We start from the raw sequence: 16,520 nt of genomic DNA on the forward strand, positions 1-16,520 counted from the left end.
GTTCATTAGCGCATCAGCCTTGTAACTTGGTTGTTGGTTTGATCTCAATCAACTAATAACACAGCCTAATCCACTGAAGCTTTTAATAGGTTTAGGAATAAGAGGGGTTTACATCCTCATCAGTGTTCAGCGTGCTGCGGCAGGGGAAACACCCTCACCCACGTCCTGTTGGAGAAGAGGGGTGACCGAAGCACGGTGGCTGGGGCACGTGCTAGCCAAGAGCCTGCTTTGGATAGCGCAGGCCATCCGCACGGCGAGGAGACGGCCAGAGATGTGTTGACCCTTGGGCACAACGGGTCTGGGCACGCTGAGGGGGTCCAGCAGACACCGCTGCGGTGCTGCCCTCTGAACGGGCTGCGGACAGGGCCATGGCATCCCGCAAGCTGCTGCCGGTGCTGAATCCTGGTGACTCCAGCGCTTTGTCTCTGCCCGATGCCTCACGTTCCTGTGCTCCCCCACCAACCACGACCACCATCAGCTCCCACCCAGCTTCGGTTCCACGGATGGTGACAGATGGTCCTCTATCAACTATCATTAGTGTAAACCAGGGGGTGGGCAGAGTGCACGCTGCCCCCTGATTTGGAGTGTGACTGCAAGCAAGCTCCCACTCCTCTGAGTGGAAACAAGCAGACACAGAGCAGGCTGCACCGTGCCTGGTGGGTCCCCAAACTGCCTTACGCCATCCTCATGGCCAGCGCCACCCTTCCACCACTGTCACCCATGCAGAAGCCAAGGCCGGGCCATTACCTGGGCAGCAGCACGGTAGGAATTGCAGGCAGAGCTTGTCCTTGCCCCAGTGGGTGCCAGGGCTGAGCACATTTGAGGGCCACCATAGGAAATACCAAGCAGGCCCTGAAGTGGTGTCCAGCTCAGCCCAGCAGGTGCCAGAGAGAAGTTCCCATGGCGCTTACACAGTGCTGAGGGGCTGCACCTGATGGGTGTGGATTTCTAAGCCTCCTGATAAGCTGGTGTGTTGGTTTATAAACTCCGTGGGATTCCTGAACGTCCGTAAGCTGCTCCGATTACCTCCTCAGCCACCACAAAACACCTCCCTCTTTGCCTCCAGCATCAGCACTGAGGGAGCCGTGGCCATGCCAGCCATGCACGTGTGGTGCCCGGAGGAATTTATGTTCTCCCCCCCAGGCTGACACTGCCCGGCAGAGCAGCCCCAGCCCTGCAGTGTGACGGGAACCTGTCGGCTTCGCGCGAGCCCCTTCCTCAAACACACCGCACCTCCTCAGACAGGGGATTTGTCATCAAGAATCCCGATCAGGAAAGAGGTGATGCTTTGAAGAAAATTATGATGGCTTTCAAGTTTATTTGTTCTAATTACCCAGCTGACAGCTCAGGAGAGGAGGAGAAAAATCATCGGGGTATTACTGCCACAAAACAGTTGTAATTGAATCATTCCAGACAATAAAGCAGAAGCACAGGTCACAGGCAGACGCATCGCTCCCCCCCACACCCCTCACTGCTGCACCACAATAAAATCACACAAGGAGATACTGCTCTAATAGCAGCCTATTACGGCTAATGGTGAGGCAAGTGCGTTATCTGCCCTGTCACCCGCCTGCAGAGCAGGAACCGCTGAGCAAGCCTGGGGGTGAGGAGTTTACATTGTGGTCTGCTTCCCTGCAGTGTGTGGAGGCCTCTCCTGGGCAGTGGGTGCAGGTCTCCCCATGGGAGGCTGCCCCCCAGCTGCTCCAGCGCTGGCCGCAGCGACAGCACGGTGGCTTGTGGTGGTGTCCCACCGCGTAGCTGGGAGACGCTGCGCAAAGAGGCAGGAGCCGGGACACAGCCCTGGCCCCACTTCTGCAACAGCCGTGCTTGACGCAGCCCCATGTCTGGAGGGGGCAGAGCCTGTGCCTGGCACTGACACCCCTGCTCTCGGCCAGGGCTGTAGCCCACTGCCCAGCTGGCTCCCCCCCTTGCTGCGAGGACCAGAGACCGACTTCTCCCCTGCCACCTCGGTGCTTTACCAAGCCCTCCCACCACACCCCCCTGCCATCCAAGGCACCCCCAAAGCCGCACACAGGGCTGAAGCGCAACTCATCAGCGCTCAGTCCAGACCGTTAAACCCTTGCTGCACGGGCTTGCTGCCTCAGCAGCTCTGCTGGGAGCAGCTGAGGCTGCGCGTGGCTTGCGGGAAGCGAACTGCTGAATTTGGCACTGCCAAAACCCATCATCTGCAGCGGCGATGCTGGGCAGGGCCGTGGGGGTGATGGCTGTGCCCCCAGCAGGGGCTGCTGTCCTCCACCGCTCCCTGTCTGCTAGCAAGGGGGTAGGAAAACGCAACGCAAGCAGCTGAGCGTGGGGCAACCGCTGTGTTGACCACATTCGAGGGTCAGCACCCAAACCATCCCTACCCCTTCGGTCCCCACACCAGGATGGGACAAGGCAAGGCTGCGTTCGCAGAAATCCAGTTTAAGACATTTTTATTCCTCTGCATGTTACACTTAGTGTTTAAGAAAATACAGGATCCCTTTTGACATTCATACATTTTTACAGGGGAAAAATAGGTTTCTCTACGAGGGTGGTTATTAAGCTTTGGGTGTTCCCAGGCTGACTTCAGGGGGTCCTCACCCCCGCCGGCTGCCAGGCAAACCCTCTCCATTCCTGAGCGTCACTGCCCCAGTGCCCAGAGCCCAGGTCTGCAGAGCAGAGCTCGTGTCATCACCTCAAGCTACAAAAAAATACAGTGCCCAGTATTTCCAGTTCCAATAGCTCCTACACTGGATACTGCAAAGGAAGAGTTGGGAACAGGGAGCGACCAGACTGCACACATGAATGTCTAAGAGACCCACGTTAGTGTGACTATCTGTAACAGGGAAACAGGTTAATCCCGTTTGCTAGAAACCTAGAGGAAATATAAATAAGGGTTCCCCACTCGTGCATAGTCACAAACAGCTACTGGACATCAGGCTCACGCTGCCTCCGAGCGCTGCCACGTGGAGAGGGAGGGCGGGAGGCAGAGCTGCTACAAAGCTCAAGGCAAGAAATCCACACGGTTCACGAACAGAGCGCGCCCGCCCACGCACAGCCCCTCTGCTCGGGGCCCAGGCAAGTGGCAGCTTTCACTCAGCAGGACACGTCTTTGCGCTGTGTCCGGGCCGGGCTTCCTAAAGGCAGCGTCACCTGCGTGGTCATTACTTTTAGGCTGCCACGGTGCGCAAGAAACTCAGATCTAAACGTCACTATAGAAAGCAGATTGAAAAAAGCAGCTGCTGGGGTAAGACCTCTATGGCCCAAGGTGGGCGGCTACCCAGAGGCAAAGCTGAGGGCCAGGAGGGAGTGGAAAGCTCACCAGACGAGGCGTTAGACAGTGAGCGAGCTGCCTCCCCTTGGCAGGGCTGCAGCACATTGGCACTAGCAGCAGAAAACAAAACAGATGTTACAAAAGCTTCTTCCAAGCACCAGCAGACTCCACTTGGTCACTGCAGGGAGAGAGATGCACATGGAAAAGAAGTGATGCTCTAAGGCAAAGGCCTTTCTCTTCGGGACCTCGGGACACCAGCGTTGCTAAACAACCCCACCCCGGCTGCTGGGTCCCTCACAAGCTCTCTGCCCTTCCCGCTAACACCAGCTGCCAAAATACCTCCTGCCCGAGTCCTGCAGGCAAACCACGCACCACCACCCACCCTGCTCCGACCTCCCCCAAGCACCAGGCCCCGGGGACACCCCATACCCTTTCTGCCGCTGGCGTTTCTAAAGGGCTGGTGAATGCTGTCCCAACCTTAGGCCTCGCACGGAGGGATATAAGGTATGAGCTGTACTGGAAGGGAATGGGGAGAAAGTGTCCAACAAGAGACGCCGTTGATCCAAGTGGTTCAAACTCCAGTCCAAGCTGAGGGGCGGTTAGCTGGTGCCGGGAGAGATTTCTGGGAACTCCTTATAAATCTCCAGGATGATGAGTTTGTCCATCTGGCACTGCTGGCTCTCCTCCTCCTCCCCCAGGATGCGCTGCAGGATGCCCTGCAGGTCGGAGAGGCGGTGCTGGTGCTGCAGATAGGGCGTGGAGCGGATGATGGCGTGCATCAGAGACAGATACTCCATCCTCAGCTGCCAAGTGGGAGGGGAGACACAACACAGAGCACAATGGAAGATGTAAAGTGAGATAAACAAGCATGCCAGCCTCCATTACAGCATGAGCACAGGAACAGCTGCTGCTGTGTCACCAGCCCGAGCAACTCCAGAGGCACTGGCTTTTCCTTAAGGCTCATGAGTAGCCGTGGAAAACTCTGCAACCAAGTGCTGCTCTTCACCCACTCTCAAAGGTCTGCATATCCCCTGTCTCTTGTGATACCAAAAGAGAGAGAGATCCCTCCTACTTCTACCACTCAGAGGGTCCCTGTTCCCAAAGGTCTCTGGACAGCAGGGTGCAGACCACCAGAAGCCTGGCAGATCTTTCTTCAAACGTGCCTCTCTACCGCTGTGTGCCGGGCAGGATAAATCCACCCCTCCCTCCCCAGCCACCCAGGATGATTTGAGCACCCAGAACTGCCATGCCTGCCCCAGCAGGACTCACGAAAGACCAGGAGATACACCATTGCTTTGGGCCTGTGCTCCCTTCCCCAGTGCCTGCAGGTTACTGTGAGCACCTTGTCTCCTGGGGAGAGGTCAGCGATCTGCCGCACCAGGATGTCTATCAGGACCATCATGTCGGTATGGTAGAAGATGCTGGCTGTATCCTTGCTGGCAAAGATGTCCTGCAGAAACTTCAGCACCGAGTGTGGCGGCTGAGGCTGATGCTTGAAGATACAAACTGGATCATCTGAGGACGCAGAGACTGTGCTGAGCCACATGCTCCCCATTGCCCACGCCCTCCGTCTTCATTACGCACCCCTCTGTTAGACCCCACAGGCTTTGAAGAGGAGGCTGCTCCCTGCCCATGGCTGGTTTTTGTGCTGGCGGACCTCAGTGCTTTGCACAAAGCTGCGTAATCACGATGGCAGCTCTGCAGGGTACCACACTGAGACCAAACTCATTAGCGTTAGCATTAATCATTGTTTGTGTTTCACCTACCAGCCCAGGTGAGAGCTCATTAGCGCATCGCCTCCCAGTGCCTCCTCTTTCTGCTCAACAGCTACCACTCATTTTCTCCCTGGTTTATTAAGTCTGGTCCAATGACCCCTCTGAAAAGCCCACCAGAGCCTGCACCAGAAATGAGCTTTCACCACAGAGACCAGGCTAGCACCACCCTGAAGCAGGAAAAGAAACACCTCAAAGTTGGAATGAGGCACCATAGCCTGTTCTCTTCTAAAACCAGTCCCTGCAGACCCCAGGAAGAGCTCGGGGACACTGCAGCCACCCCCAGCGGTTGTCAGGAAGGCGGACACAAGCGAAGCATCTTCATTAGGTTGTGGCCCCCCTCTTTCTTCCTGCAGCTTCTCGCAGTAAGGTGATCCCTGCAGGGAATCTGGCAGGGAAAGGGCTAAACAAAGGCTTTGGGAGGAGGTCAGACAGAGGAGCACCGAGATGCCGGCTGCCCTCAAGCTGATATAGCGTGGAGACAGTGATTTGCAACCCCAAAGAGAACTAAAGCCAGAGTAAGATGAGCAGCAAGCATCACAGGATGAGTTATTTACCAGCAAATCAACAAAATGAATCTCAGGCAAAGCCCCTGTGCTCCAGAACGTATTAGAAAGCACAATAGTGGCATGCAGCATAGGCAGAAATACCAAAAAAAACTGAGATCTCCAGCTTTCTAGCAATCTGCTTTGCAAAAACTCTACACGTACAGCGGGTTTCACTCTGTGCCTGGAGCAGACACAAAGCTAACCCTCTGCCAGCAATCCCGACATGGGAAGCTCCACTCTAAGCAGCATTGCAGAGGCAAGATCTCCTTCTGGATCTGTCCCCGGGGCAGATGATGGCCAGCACAGGCTGAGGTTTGTGTGCCAGTGCTGACAGAGCCCTGTCTGTCCAAGGACAGAGGTGGCCCAGGACCAGCTTTCCTCCCAGACAAGAGGCAGCACCTACGCTGCAGCCAGCCATGCCGCAAGATGGGGCTGATCTGACCCTCCCTCATCCTCAGCAGTGCGGGCTGTCACCCTCCCAAAGTCACCAGGGAGCAGCACTGACAGCCCCTCAGCTCCCTGCATCCTCAGCGCATCCCAGCCCCTAAGGAGCCCCAGGCTCACCAGTGCCACAAACACTCAAGCAGCAGCAGCTTTTCCGTGAACGTCTTGACATTCGAGTGCTTGCTTATTGTAGTCATGATCACGCTGTGCTCTGGAACTAAGGAAGAAACCTGTTCAGCACAGCCCTTTGCTTCCTGAAGACCACAGTGTTAAAAAAAAATAGCAGAGGGCTCCTGTTTTGTATCAGTGCTCTGGGGAACCACATTTTATCAGGGCTATGAAAACTTTCAGCCCCACAGAGCAGCTGGGCAGGGGAAGAGCAGGCGAAATAAAAGTGAAAGGGAAGGTGAAATAAATCTGGAAACAACGCATGAAACACTTGGGACTTTCTACGTGCATCTGATTCACGCGTAGGCTCCAGTGCAGCCAGCCAAATACTGTGAAATACCTTGCAAAGCCTTTATGTTCTGACACCTCTGCTCACAAACCTCTGAAGCCAAGGGCTCCACTTTCAGGTATCTTCATGCTTCCTATCAGCAGTGTCCTGCTGGAATTTAACTGCCTTCTCATAAGAAAGGATGGCCAGGTCAGAGCAGGCCAGCAGGGAAATGTTCTTCTTCCCAGCACTCAGCACGGGGCTGTGCAAGGGGAGATGCTGAAGACTTCTTGCAGGAAATCATAGGAAATGTCCCCTAGCTGCTTTGGGGGTGATTTCTTGTAATTAAAATATGCTCACCCTAGCAGACTTTACATGTACGTGAGTGTGCACGCTCAGAAGCATCCAAACAGCCCAGCGTGGCTACTTCTATGGCACAGGGTTGGTAACACTACAGTATTGCACAGGCTGCAAAGTGCTTTAGGATCCTTCACATTGAAAAGCATTAACATAAGATGTTTTTAGGAGACTTTTTAACTAAGGCTGCACCACTGAACTGTACGATAGATGAATCTTGCAGACAGAGGAATAAAAATCCGATCCACTAATAAGCAACCTGAACATCATTTAACACGTCCTTAGCATGAGAGAACAAGTCACTGCTCTTGGCTACACCCCAGGTGGGCACTAATCCCCCCGAAACACACTGCCTGTCATGTATTACTGCCTCATTACTGCAGCCAGGAACTACACGGGCAACTGTGAGGAGGGGTAATGAATGAAAGCAGCAGAGACCATATTTAATCAGTCTCTGTGCAATCAACTTTCACATGAAATTAGAAACTTTCACATAAATTTTAATGAAGCTCAACTGAAAGTAACAGGTAAATTACTGGACTTGTCCTTGCTGCTTTATCCTCCCTTCTCTCCACGAAGCCAAGGATAAAGCCGTGGAGCAGAACAAGAGGAAGTAATTAACTAAAGACGATTGGAGCAACAGGAGATTTTGGGTCAAGAAGTGGGCTTTCTTAGCAGGACCTAGAACTACTCTCCAATTTTCCAACAGGCTTCAAAGCTCACAGGCAGCGAGAGGGCAAATGCCCTTCTTTAGGGACCAGATGTGCCTGTTCTCATGGGGCTCCGCAGGGGAGGGAGGGCAAAGCACAAGGGCACTCAGGAAAGAGCGCAGCTCAAGCCAATGTTGAGTGGCCCCAACGCGTGGGCATTGAATGAGCTTCAAGAGATGCAGCTGGGTATGCAGAAGGTTTGTCAAGACGTACAGAAGGCAGAGGACTTCTTTCTGGGCTGGTACTGAAAAATGTCCACTGAAGCATTTTCTCTCCCAAATCAGCTGTGCCTACAACTTAACCCCACTCACGTTCTGAAATGCAGCCCAACAACTGCTTTGATCCAGGCAGCGTGGAAGAACAGAGAGAAATCTGCTGGGCTTTGCAGAGCTACTGTGGCCTGGAGGTCAGGTGGCTGGACACGGGCTCTCAGACCCCTTTTTCCTCTAGGGTTTTGCACAATATTTAAACACAGTGTACTGCCAGAAGCTAGGGGAGCTGCAGAGATTATCAGCACCACGAAGACCCAGGGAGATTCTCCCTCCCCATTCTTCACATCCTCACTGCTCCAGACCACTGAAATCCAGCACCAAACTGACCTGGAATGTGGAGATTGAAGGCCAAAAGGACGTTGACGAATAAGTCGGGCAGCTGGTCGGTGGTGTCTGAGGGCAGCCCGTCCTCAATCACATCCAGCAGGAACTGCACAAACTGAGAGTTGAGATGTTCTGCGCAAGGAGAAAGAGGGGCATTTACAGCACAGGGAAAACAAGCCAAGCAACAAGAGCCCATGCGAGCCACTTACTGGTGTACTTTGATGCTTAAAAGCCATTAGTGGAGCGCCAGTGTCAGCCTCCGGGGATTTAACAGCCCTGCAAGGGGACTCGACAGACCACTGAGGTATCTCTGTGCCAGAGACAAGGGGCTCAGAGAACCGCCCACAGCACAGGGGAATGCTGAAAGTTGATCCCGCACTGGCAATTGTTTTGGAGTAAATAAAACACCAAATCCTGCTCTAACTGTTGCTGCAGCAGCACTGCCGCCAGTGAAAGCTTCAGGTAGGAAAAGATTTGTATTCTTGACCGCTGGTTTAATCCATCTATTAAGAAAAAAAAAAGTAATCATCTGGATCATTACTAATAACCCATTTTTCAATTTAGCCGTTAGGAAAGCTCAGGAGCTCATGCAAATAAGTCCACCTGCAGGAAATATTTGCCAGGGTTACACGAGGAGAGAAAAGCAGGAGGTGTGGAGGCTCATTCCACAGTCTCTACTGCACCAGCTTAAACCTCGTACGTGTTTACCAGGGCATTAAGGTGAAGCGGCTGAGGACAGAAAAATAATACAAATTTATATTAAAATCTCTACTGCATTTCTAGGAACGCTGAGCCCGGAGATTCCCACATACAGGGAACACAACATGTCCTGGGGAGGAAGCAGGCAGGGCTTTCTGGCTGAAGGTTGGAATGAAAGGACAGAGGTTAAAACAGGCAGATACACAACGTTTGCACTTCCTTATTGACCACAATAGCCTTAATCATCTCTGCTTTCCCTAAGAGCTTGAAATACAGAGGGCTGCAGCATCCCGTTACGAGGGAGAGCAGGAAGAGGCCACATTTTGCAGCTGACAGCTTCAGTGGGCGTTCATGGAGTGATTTGGGCTCTCAGCCCCATCAGCAGACAGAACGCCTCTGAGGCACGCAAGAGGTCTGTGCTCTCACGCAGGGCAGAGATAAAACAAAATGCTGCTTAGTCACAGTGATGGGCAAATCCACCTCTTTTGCAGCACGGCATCAGTCCTCCACTGCTCTAACACAGGTCTGTGCTGCTCCCTCTGAAAACCTGGCATCTCAGCCCAGTGCTTCAGCAGCCAGGCTCTACTGATAAAGAGCAGACTCTACTCTTGCCCTGCTCACGCTGGGCTTTCCCCCAGCTGTCCCCACCTTGGCCACCAGGAAAGGTCCCTTCCCTGTGTGTGCCAGGACGCCTCTGATGCCCCAGCACCAGCTCTGCTGTCCTGCCAAGCCATGAGCATAAGCAGCTCTTACCATAGTGATGATATGGCAGGGGCTCCCCCATGGAGAACATCATTGCCAGCACCAGTGCAGAGTAGCACATCTTCTGATGATCTGCAAGACAAAGTTCCTGCCATTAGTTCTTCTGAGGATGTGAAACCGTTCCCCAGCTGCAGCTGGAAAGTCGCACATTTAATACAGACGTTTAACACTGATTATACTGCTCCTCATTCCATTATACTGCTCCTCGTTCCTGTATTTACTGAGCTATAAGGGTGTTTTTCCCCCTGCTTAAGCACAACACACATCTTCTGTGCCATGCGTTTCCAAAGCAATTTAAAAATAATCACAACAAGAGTTCTCAATTTTTTTCCCCTCCACTTAAGAGGATCTGGGCAAACTTGATCTGAATTGTTAAAAACCTCCCCTGCACAGTCCCAGGACACATCCCATGGTTATGCAATTACTGAACCCAGAAAAAGCATCCATCTGGCCCCCTTGAAATCCTGCCTGTTCCCACCACCACCACCCCCCGACAGCTCTGCTGCTCGTTGCCATCCCTGCACTGCTCTACTTTCACCACCTCAGCTCTGCCTGCAGGAATAAAAGGTCTCTGGGGAGATCCAATCCCTGCTCGTGGCTTGGGCCGTGCATCTGCCCACTGCCCGTGTCTTCTCCACCAACACGTCCCTGCTAGCCCAACACCGTTCCTGCTGGCAGCAGCTGCAGGCGAATGCTCCACAGAACCACAGCTGGTGCCTTTCCTGAATTTTTATTAACAGATACAGCTCGATACATTTTTGCAGAATTAAAAAGCCCTAATGGAATAGGATCTGTGTCATCATCAAATGCAGCCTCTGTCCAGTTCAGCGAGTCTGAAGACAATAGGAAAAGGAGTATTATTTTTATAAAGTGGGTTACCAAACGTACTGGCTAAATAAAGTTTAGCTACATCTGCCAGAAAGAGCCTAGGGGCTCTTGTTACAAGGAAACTGAGGGTGTATTTATAAAAAACTGGCCCAAACTACCTTTCATTAGAGGAGAAATAAGTCCTGTCAATGCACGGTGCTTCTCCCAGCAGTGCTGCTGCCCTGCACAACACATGCTGCTTCCAGCAACCCCCTCCAAACCCTTTGAGACATTTCACTTCCCTGTGCACAAGCTGATCCACCTGTAAGCACCTGCACTCTGCAGCGTGGTTCTGACCGCAGGGGCTGACGTCTTCACCGTCACCACATACTCCTGGACTTGGCCAAAGGACTTGCGACACTTGACAGCTCTTGGGTTTACTGTTAGCATGGGAGAAAATGCTCCAAAATCATGCTTCCCAGCCTCGACCCCCTGGGAAGTCAGCTCTGGGAGCAGAGCTGCTATAAACAGAGAACATGCAGACCCTGTCAGAGCTCCACAAGATGCCCGAGTTTTCAAATAGCAAATCCTTTGAGTAAAAATAGATCATGTGGGGCTTAACCAGAGATACTACAGCATTAACAAGATTCAGAGTTTGTAGGAGAGCACTCTAGACCGTGCGGCAGCAAAGGAGAGCTGGAAACTGCTGTTTACTCTTGGTAAACAGAGAGGGAGGCTATTCAGTGACTTAAATGTAATTCATGCTTATACAAGAAGCTCTTGGCTACAAGGTGTCAGTGATGCCAAAGCTCACTGTAGCAGAAAAAGAATCTGACAAACTGATTTTTTCATTCTTTCCTCCACGGCTTTGGGAGCTGGGTATCAGAGCAGGATACTGCAGACACCAGGACCCCCTGCCCCCGTGTTCCTAGTAAGGCTTTCATGGACACATGTTCCCTCATCACATCACAAACAATGAAATAATGATCTGAGAACCAGAAACCAGTGATAAACATGTGGTTGTAGCAAATATGGAGGAAGAGATTAATTAGAGATGGGAGGGGGAGGGTAGTTTTACATGTCCTTGGCCCATCTGCCATGAACTGATGTCCATTCATCTCGCCCGAGAGCAGACTCCACTGCTAGGTGGCAGATCTTGTATTTGCCTAAGGATGTTGAAACCAGTCAGAAAGCTGAACTGGGGGTGAATCCAGATTCACCCGGTACACTCAATCAGCAGACTCTACAAGTCTTTGGAGTGTCCCAGCTGCAGCAAGGCTCATCCAAGACTCACCATGCTGACAGAGTAACTGCCAGTCAAAGCACAGCTTTGTTTTGTTTTCCTTCCAGAGCAGCACCAGTGGCTGCAAGAAAGTAAACTGCATTAATACAGCTCTCCTGAAGCCGACATGCTGATAAGCATTACCTCAGTGGCCATGCAGGGCAGGAAAGGTACGGCTGTTTGCTCACCAGCCTGCACTTCCAAAGCCTGCTGAGGCACTGGTAAGAAAGCTGCAGTTATTTGAGAGAGTTATGTATGAGAGTTATTTCTCAGAGGCCTTCAAAGACCTTGCCTCCAACCTCTAAACACAGTGGTGCAAAATCCGGGCACTGGGAACGGACACAGCTGTGTCCAACTGAAGTGAAAAGAGCCCGACATACATTGAGCCCAACACAGGAGAAAGTCACGATTACAGACCGGATTATCCCCTGTCTGTCTTCTTTGGAATTGTTCTGGCTAATTCTGCCTCGCTGTGGCTTATTATAAGCTCTTCTAACGCTGATAGATGCGCAGGCCAGCCGCGGCACAGGGAAGTGGCTGTCCAGCAGCAGTAAGACCCAAGCATCTGGCAGAAGGACTGGCCAGCAGCCAGCACGCCTGCACCAGCCCCAGCGTAAAGCGCCTTCTCATCAAAGGCACCCAGCATCCACACACAGAGCTGCTGCCTCGGCTGCTCTTCAGTGACAAGCCAGGGGGGATCCCACAGAGCTGCTGCAGCCGGTTCAATGCTCCCCAGTTGCTTAGTGCTGGCACTGGTTCCTCTGGCCCTTGCCATCCGCAGAAGGGATTAGCTATTCCACAGCATGTCACAGATCAGCTGCTATTCCCCCATTTTTAGTACCAAAATGAGCTCAAGTCATTCCAGGATTCAAGGTCATGTTTTCACTCAAGGTACCGCTTGCCATTTGCTGGCAGGACATGGAGCAGTAAGCACCAGGATGGCAGGAGGGAACCACTAATGCCCTAAAACACCTCTGAAGGACAGACGCGTGTGGGTCAAGGATGGCTACTTCCCTGCAGCCCTGCTGTGAAGGCTAAAACGACCAGAGGCTGCACAGATGACATTTGCACAACTGCCTGCCATAAGCTTAGCACAAGGAAGGCAGCACAGGATCAGGACACCGAATTGGGAGGCTCCTGTAACCAAAAGCAGGATGTGAGCAAAGGAAGAGCAGCTTCTCACGCTTCCACTGTACTGCCTATACAAGGAGGAAAAAACCCCTCACCTTGAGATGAAGCCAGGGAAAGAACAGATGCAGCAGAGCCGCAGGTTGGCACTTCGGAGGACACAGCAGTGCCATCTTTCACCCACCTCCACTGCAATGCTTTTTAGGTCCCCAAAGCAGAGCTCACACTTGCTGGGATGTAGGCCTGCTTTGACCAGACATGCTACATGGAGATCAGCAATCCCCTAGGTCGGAGCTCGATGCTCCATCGGATGAAGAGGCCAAGACAGCTGTGCTACATGGGATGACGGAGCCCTGGACAGCAACACTGTGACCAGGCAGGGAGTACCAAGGGCAACTAGCCCGCCCTGCCTGCACGGGGGCTGCTCAGGGACAGTGCAGGAGACTGAGGCCTGTTTGGGCACGGTGCAGAAGATGCTCACTTGGAGACAACCTTTATGAATTCATGATGGATGCATGACAGTTTAGTTTTGGCAGCACAAAACTGGGAGTAACATTGTCAATGAAACACATAGTCCCATGACCAAGTATTATTTGCTCCTTGGGCAGAAAAACCTCCGCCTAGAGAAACAGCTTCTTGTGCATAACCAGGTAAACCACCAACAGCGTGGTAAATTCACTGTGCAGAACTGATGAGCAGCGTCAGCACAGAAAGCAAGCGTAGCCAATGCAGGCGTAATGATCTCAGTCCACACCACCAGTGCTGTGTCCTGCCCTGAGCTGAAACAGGCACTCCTCACCTTCAAAATGCCCACACTTCAAAGCACCTAAGCAAAGATGAGGGCAAAGCTCTGCAACAGGCTTGGTTTTCACCCCTCACGTTCCTTCCCAAACACCAGAGCAGCCCCGTTCATCCTGTCCACCACACAGTCAGGTTGGCACAGTCTGCAGTGGGATGCTGGGGACAGGGACATCTATTACACAGGTTCGAGGTGGTGATCTTGGACATTTACTTGGCTTACACAAAATGGATGTGATGGTCCCTGTTCTGCACAGACCTGTCAATCCCCACACAGTCTCATCACCAAATGATACTTCTCCACAGCTCCACGATGTTTGCAGCAAACCAACAAGCTACAGACTGCAAACAGGGCAGCAAGGTTCCAAACACTGGGGCTCTTCTGATGCCATCCACATGGTCACTCAACAGCTACTTTAATTGTGAGTCATGATTAGCACAAAACAATGGATTTTCAATATCCCTTTAAGGAAAAAAGCAGCCTATGCCACTGCCAGTACTGGTGGCCTACAGGCTGACTGGAAAATGGGGAGCAAAGCTGTGACTGCCCAGGGCCAGACATGCATGTGGAGCTGGAAGGTAACTCCTGCAGAGTATCACTACACGTTCACCTTGTTCTTAGGCTCCTCCTCAGCATCTGCTCCTGGCTGCTGGGAGATAAAGGACACTGGGCTATGCAGGAGCAATGAGGGACAACGCTAGCAAAATCTGATCATGCCATCACCACTGAGCTTTTGAGCACACGGAGCCCAAAGCGCAGGAAGGACGTTCCTGTTAAAGCAGGGACAGGTCACCCTAACAAAGGGAGCAAGAGCGTCAAGTAGAAGGAACATGAGGGCAAAGCCTGGGTATGAAAGCAAAGAGCTGGGGAAAGCAGGGCTGTGGCACCATCCTGCAGAGGACCAGGACAGATTTGGTAACATCACTGCCATCTCCCTTGGTACAGTGGTGGACAGAAGATCCCTTCCTTTAACCAGCACACATCTCATTCACCAGCAAGAAACACCACAAAGATCCACGGCAGAGTGATGAGAAAAGCTGCCTGTAAGAAGCAGCAGAGCAGCAGCTCTGGCTCACCTTGGGTGTGAGTCTGCATGTCCCGGGCCAGCTCCATCGGCAGCACAGAGTTTACAAGTGTTGAGATGACTGCAGCATCCAAGTTGCACATGGCTCCAAAGCACTTCAACAGCAGCAGCCGTAATGGCACCCTGTGCTCCTGCAGAAACAATTCATTAGGTGAAATGATGTCGCAGATGAGGGCTCACTCTAAGATAGAGACATAATTGGCTGGAAGTTCCTGCTGTTGGGAAGCCACAGGCCCTCCTAAGGTGACAGTGAACCCAGAAGCTCTACCAGCTTTTAACAGCAGCACAGGAGTCATTTTATGGTAACATTCACAACTGGGCTGGCTACAGGTGGTTGGCACGTGTGGTCAGAGAGCACATAGCAGCCAGAGCTCAGATCTGAAATGCCCTTCACTCACTAAATGCGATACAAATCAACTACCTACTCCCATCCCTGGCAAGCAGATTTAATCTGCTGGGTAGCCAGGATTCCCTGAGCACACTGAGGTTTTGCTACTGTTGTTCTGAAGGAAGTTTCCTGACAAAACAATATTTGCAAACTGTGTGGTCAGAGAGCACATAGCAGCCAGAGTTCAGATCTGAAATGCCCTTCACTCACTAAATGCGATACAAATCAACTACCTACTCCCATCCCTGGCAAGCAGATTTAATCTGCTGGGTAGCCAGGATTCCCTGAGCACACTGAGGTTTTGCTACTGTTGTTCTGAAGGAAGTTTCCTGACAAAACAATATTTGCAAACCATCTTCAGCGTGTGATGGTTAATGGACAGGACAGGAGCAGCTCCTCCACTGTGAAACTGTCGTGTTTGTGCTGGGAGCAGAGGGCATAACCTGCAAGTTTTGGCACATGCAGGGATTCCAGCAAAGACAACGCTCAATCTGCAGCTCCTGTGCGGGAGCTGTGGTTGTGGGGTAACCTTCATACCACAGCCCCAGCCAGCAGCTCCAGGGGTCAGACAGCAGCCAGGACAGGGGACGCAACTGCTCTCCACCTGGTCAGGCTTCCTCGAAATCCTGCTCAGGGCCCGCAGCACCATCGTGCCCAGTCTGCCTTCCCACTGCCCTCACACAGGCTGCAGGCCCCTGATGCCAAGCTCTGGGCTCGGACACAGAGCTGCCAGATGAAAGCTAAATGCCACCAGGCTTGACGTGCTGTAGCTGGGGACTTAGGGACAAGATGGGGACAAGTTTCCAACCCCCACAGAGTCCTACAACAGCACGTTCCAGGAAGGAGAGGGGCAAAGCAGCACCGCACAGGCATTGAAGGCAAAACTCCCATTTCTTCCTCTGAATACTGATTTCCTTCCTCACTCCCAAGGTTTCTCCTCACAACCTACTTTCCTAAGCAAAGCTATTTACTAATGCACAGGAGCGCCTCCAATAAAAGAGGAGCAGTCACAGCCTGTCAGCTTTCCCAAGGCATCCTTGGAAATCCTTCCTCTCGATACTAGTGCTGCCAAGTCAGCCCCTCAATGGAGCTAATGAAAGCAGCAAGCTTTACCCTTCACAGTGCCAGCTGCCGCTTCCAGGTCTGCAGCATCCTCTGCTCTGCCACACAACCTGCATGCACAGCACCGACACTGGCCAGCACGCAAAAGGGATGTGCTGCAACTCCACCTGGTTCACAGAACTGCCCTACCCAGGGGGAACCTCTTACATATGTTCATCATAGCCACCCCGCTCTTCTGCATCTTCAGGGAAACCTCAAAAAGAGAGATTTGACGCATTCTGCCACCTTACCATCTGATAATACGCCACAAGGGACAGGACAGATTCAAACTCGTTCTTCTTGCACATTTTCTTGCAAACTTCTGGGTCTGCGTCTGTCTGGAAGCAGGAA

At 52.3% G+C, this 16,520-nt stretch overlaps 1 protein-coding gene across 1 annotated transcript in view; it reads right to left on the reverse strand.

Moving 5' to 3' along the window:
- Nucleotides 1–3,855: 3,855 nt before the first annotated feature.
- The window catches only part of LOC104540205 (NCK-interacting protein with SH3 domain-like), a 25,552-nt gene continuing 12,887 nt past the window's right edge, over nucleotides 3,856–16,520 (reverse strand). Inside the window, 8 exon segments of the mRNA XM_010183946.1 lie at nucleotides 3,856–4,059; nucleotides 4,599–4,771; nucleotides 5,064–5,072; nucleotides 6,154–6,237; nucleotides 8,123–8,251; nucleotides 9,572–9,652; nucleotides 14,673–14,811; nucleotides 16,421–16,507. Coding sequence (XP_010182248.1) covers nucleotides 3,856–4,059; nucleotides 4,599–4,771; nucleotides 5,064–5,072; nucleotides 6,154–6,237; nucleotides 8,123–8,251; nucleotides 9,572–9,652; nucleotides 14,673–14,811; nucleotides 16,421–16,507 — 906 coding nt within the window.

Source organism: Mesitornis unicolor, unplaced genomic scaffold (assembly GCF_000695765.1).
Source record: "Mesitornis unicolor isolate BGI_N332 unplaced genomic scaffold, ASM69576v1 scaffold43334, whole genome shotgun sequence".
Taxonomy (NCBI): Eukaryota; Metazoa; Chordata; class Aves; order Mesitornithiformes; family Mesitornithidae; genus Mesitornis; species Mesitornis unicolor.